At 38.0% G+C, this 4,779-nt stretch overlaps 1 protein-coding gene across 4 annotated transcripts in view; it reads right to left on the bottom strand.

The window, feature by feature from the left end:
- Nup155 (nucleoporin 155) overlaps positions 1-4,779 on the bottom strand; it is a 64,067-nt gene that overhangs the window by 5,632 nt on the left and 53,656 nt on the right. For 3 of the 4 annotated variants that reach the window (XM_031359921.1, XM_031359919.1, XM_031359920.1), the window contains 4 exons: positions 3,364-3,493; positions 2,415-2,528; positions 1,157-1,277; positions 597-707 (listed from right to left, as the gene is read on the bottom strand). In XM_031359921.1, coding sequence (XP_031215781.1) covers positions 597-707; positions 1,157-1,277; positions 2,415-2,528; positions 3,364-3,493 — 476 coding nt within the window. Of the gene's footprint in view, positions 1-596; positions 708-1,156; positions 1,278-2,414; positions 2,529-3,363; positions 3,494-4,779 lie in introns of those variants that run through there. The other variant, XR_004115614.1, reaches the window with a different exon arrangement.

Raw genomic sequence — 4,779 nt, 5'->3', positions numbered from 1 at the left:
TCACACACACACACACACACAAGAGGGAAGAAGTGAGAGAAAGCCTAAGAAAGGGTGAGATGAACATAAAGATCAGGTGTGGTGGACATCTAGAACACCTGCAATTCCAGTACTCGGAAGGAGGCTAGGGCAAGAACACCCTGGGATTAAGGTCAATCTGAACTTCAAACAAAATGCTGTCACAAAGAGACAAGGAGACATATAGACACATACCCCGCCCACTGTCACTTTAATGCTGAATCTCAAGTTAACTACTGATACACAAAATCATAGGCCACTTTTATTTCTTATTTGATACTTGCAGCGGTTTTCCAATAGTATAATCACTTAAACTATATTGTTATCAGTAAACATAATTCCAAAAATGATATACAAACTTAAAAACCTATTCAAGAAAAAAATATTCGAGTTAACTGTTCATTAACAAATTCTGTCATTCTTCAGGTATATTTCTCTGGGGAATCAGAATTAACACTGCTGAACTAAAAATAAAAAGTAAATAGATGAATAGCAAAATGAATCTCCATAGGACAACATAGTTTTCCAATGGAGAAAAACTATTAAACAGAAAACAAGATAGCAAGGTCATTGCTTACCCAGAGGGAAAAAACGAGGTGTGCCAGCATAGATTTTGCCAAGGAGGACTAGCTTGAGGCTAAGAGCATGCATTCGATCTGATGAGCTCAATGCTACGCTATCATTCAATTCTGGAAGGAGACAGGTCAATAGAAATCACGATTATTTTAAATGTGAGATGTTTACATTGGTTACTTAATTGCTTAAAAGACGCAAACTACTTCAGGACTGACATTTCCATTGATGTAACTAGCAGATTCTGTGCTTCTGAGTGTCTGATACATGTCTCACTGGTTACTGGTAATGGTTAGTAGTACTGGTGACAAGATTTTAAGTAAAGTTTTTAAGTTAATTATGAGGTGGTATACAACAAACAAACTATATACTCTATCACAAATATTCACCAGGGTCACACTGTACAATCACTTGTCCAATGTATGCACATGTCTTTCATATCCTTTCTAGTAGGTATATATAGGCCATTTCCATAAGCCCTACATATATCACCTACTGCTAGCAGCTTGTATTCTTCTGGATCCCTAAAAACTACATAGAAATGTATCTATAACTGAACACGTACCTTTCTCTATGATATCTTGCCAAAGTGTGTGTACCAATATGGGATCTGAATAACCAGCGCAATGAATGATTGCAAGTTTACATTCTGCAAGTTTAAATGGGTCAGCAAATTCCCCATAAAGCTGTGGGAAAGAAATTCAAAATTAAACTTTCAACTATATGCCACTGTTTAGTGAAGTATACCTTTCAATTAAAAACAATTAAATATTTTATCTAAAGTATATAAAATATGTTACAAGTTGAGTAGCCATTCATTATACAAAATATTTAGAAACAAGTATTTTAAAATATGTGCATACACACACAAGATGCACTGGGAATGGGACCGGGGGAAACTGTACACAAAATTTTTAACAACATCAAGGATTTCAATGGTGACTTATCACATAAGATCATGTGTGGAATTTTCTACTTGCAGTGCTCAAAGTTTCAGCTTTGAAACTTGTCTTTTGAGGCAGGGTCTCCATTTGTACCCTCAAACGGGTTTCACCACACATGTGCTATTTTAGGAGGATGATGTTGTTGATGTCCTAAAATTAGTGTCCTCTAAACCAGGTTAAGAATCATGGGAAAGGCTGGGTGATAGTGGCGCAGAACTTTAATCTCAGCGGTCAGGAGGCAGAAGCAGGCAGATTAGAGGCCACGCTGGTCTACAGAGCAAGTTCCAGGACAACCAACACTACACAGAGAAACCATGTACAAGAGTGTCTACAGAAGATACTATAAGAACCATGGAGAGCAAAAGATGTTCAACTAGATAAGCAAATACATAATAAGATTAACAATTATTTGGTATTAAGCTGGCTGTGATGGCACATGCCTAAAATGCCAGCAGAGGTAGGAATGCCACAAGTTCAACACCAGCAGGGTTACACAGTAAGACATTGTCTCACAATACCAAATCAAAATAAGTCAAAACTTTAACTACAAAAACAACAGCCACAACAAACAAGCTTGCTAGTTTTAACAGGGCTCACATGAGGCTAACAAGGTTGCTATTGTGACTGGCCTGGCAGGAGCAGCTCTGTCTTTTCTAGGAACCATAACAAAGTCATGTACAGCAGCTGGAACCTATCTGGCCAATGACAAGCTGTCAAAGAGAACTTTACTTTCCCATGAAGGAAATCAATCAATTAATCCCTGTCTCTGTCTGTCTGTCTCTCTCTCTCTCACACACACATACACATACATGCACCCCCCTCCCCACGATTTCTAAAAGCAAAGTAACTATCCCAGGAATGTGACTGGATCTCTCTTACCTTAGTGATGTCCATGAGCTCAGAATCCAGCTGAGAAATTGCATCCTGCACTGAGGAATGATGAGAGTACTGCCTTTGTAGTGTCTCTTGTATCTGAAGTTGGATCCTAGCAACCTAGTTTCAACAGAAAATAAATACCATGTATTAAGATCTTTATAATATTCAATAGGTACCTAAAGAAATAATCTGGTCTAAAAGTTTAAGTTTGCTAAAGGGAAGAGAGTGTATTAATACTACAGATTAGCACTGCAATTGATACCACAGAAAATGAACTGTGACAAGAAACACTGCTCTCCACTGCCATTAGTAACTCAAAGATCATGGACAGACAAATTTCTAGGCTAGATCTCCAGCTGCCAGTGCCTGTGGACCTAAGTTACCCCAGAAATGAGAAAGGAAGCCATCCATTTTAGGTCAAGGCTATAGTTTTCAAAGAATAAGTGTGCATCTTTTCTTCCTCCACGAGATACAGCAAACATCCTTGGGAATCGCAGCATCAGAAAACAGAGTCTGCATTCCAAACGTGAACAGGAGAAGGAAAGGCAGCAGGACAGTTACCTAAATTTTGTAAGAAGTAACCTCTTCTTTCATTTAGACAACTAGAAGATTTTTTAATCTCAGTTAAAGCAGCTTAGTCAACTCCTTACATTCACCTATTAGATTCCAGGATACACGATAAGTACCACGTGATCCAGCTGCTGCTATTCAGTTGAGAAAATGAAAAATAAAAATTATGGATAATCTAAGGGAGAATCTTCCAAATTATGACTCTATGTCCAAAACACTGTTTCCTTAACATTTACATTCAAATATGACATAAGTACATTTCATAGGCAGACACGTTTAGAATGAATAATGACTTCAGCAGAACTTGAGTCATGGTTAAGAGTAGATAGTACTGTAACCGTGGCAGCCACTTTACGACTAAGCCTAAATTTTTAGTACTTACTTCCATTTTCTCTTCTAACTCATGCAGGAATTCACCATCTGCAGCTATGGATGAAATGGCAGTGGAACTTTTCGCACTAAGAATGGCTCGAGCAATGTATTCTAGTCGCTGCTGAAGTGAAATTTCTGTGCTAGGAAGAAAAATCTGTAATTTTAGCTACAGTATCTTATGATTCAAATATATATCAAGTAAGAAATACTATTTTAAGACCAGAACACAAAGGATTTGAAGAAATGCAAATAATAATAACAACAACACTAATAATGATAATTATTACTTATTATTATTATTATTATTATTATTATTATTATTATTATTATTATTATTTTATTTTATTTTTATTATTTTCTATACTGGGTCTCACTATGCAAACCGCCTGAATGGCCTGGAACAGGCACTAATCACCCTGCCTCCACCTCCTAAGTTCTGGAATTGCAGATGTTCACTGTCATGTTTGGCCTATTACTTTACCTTTCTAGTGTTAAGTTCTTAACTTTAGGTAACAAACATGAATGCTACGTCAAAAACATGAAATTCTGCTGTTACTGGAATAATTGGGTATCCTACATTGGGAAGCATGTTACTGGGAAAGTTGGGGTTCCCTTTTTTGTGTTTCTGGTTTTCTTAATAAAGCAATTTAAAAATGGATTAGAAAGAAGCCACAAGGACAGTTTTATCACTGTTAATGAGAAAAACAACAAGGCAGGTACAGTGCAAACCCTGGCAGCTGCCTGGGGGAGGAGGAGAAAGGAAATAAAAGGAAAACCAGTATTACTTAGAGGTGCATGTGAGGAGAGGCAAAGGCAGGTGGATCTCTGTGACATAGAGGCTAGGCACATATAGAGTGATAAAGGTCAAAGAATTGGGGATTCAGGGCTTTGGGAAAATGGACAGAGATAGACAAAAAAAGAAAAACAGTAACCAAGAAAAGTGACTATAGCAAGGCAGTGGTTCTTCAAGAAGAAGCGCATTGCCTCATTAAGGGAACAATTCATCTTCCCTGTCCCTAGCTTGTCTTCAGATGAATTAGCATTCCTGTGGGCCAGACTCATGGGCAGATGACTGACAGGCCAACTGGATTAAGACATTTACTGCCACATAAGAGTGTTTAACATTTAATCTTAGGAGCAGATCAGAATGTTATGACTTTCTTGGTCAGAGAAAGAAACCAACTTGAGGGCTGGAGACGGCTCGGAGCACTGATTGCTCTTTTAGAGGTCCTGAGTTCAATTTGCAACAGCCACATAGTGTTTGGTGCCCTCTTCTGGTGTGTTTGAAGACAGTGACAATGTACTCACTATAAAATAAAATAAATATATCTTTAAAAAAAAAGAGAAAGAAGCCGGGCGTGGTGGCACACGCCTTTAATCCCAGCACTTGGGAAGCAGAGGCAGGAGGATTTCTGAGTTCGAGGCC

This window comes from Mastomys coucha, unplaced genomic scaffold (genome assembly GCF_008632895.1).
Source record: "Mastomys coucha isolate ucsf_1 unplaced genomic scaffold, UCSF_Mcou_1 pScaffold8, whole genome shotgun sequence".
In the NCBI taxonomy this organism is placed as follows: Eukaryota; Metazoa; Chordata; class Mammalia; order Rodentia; family Muridae; genus Mastomys; species Mastomys coucha.
The sequence above is the reverse complement of the archived record's forward strand: the minus strand, read 5'-3'. Positions and strand labels throughout refer to the sequence as shown.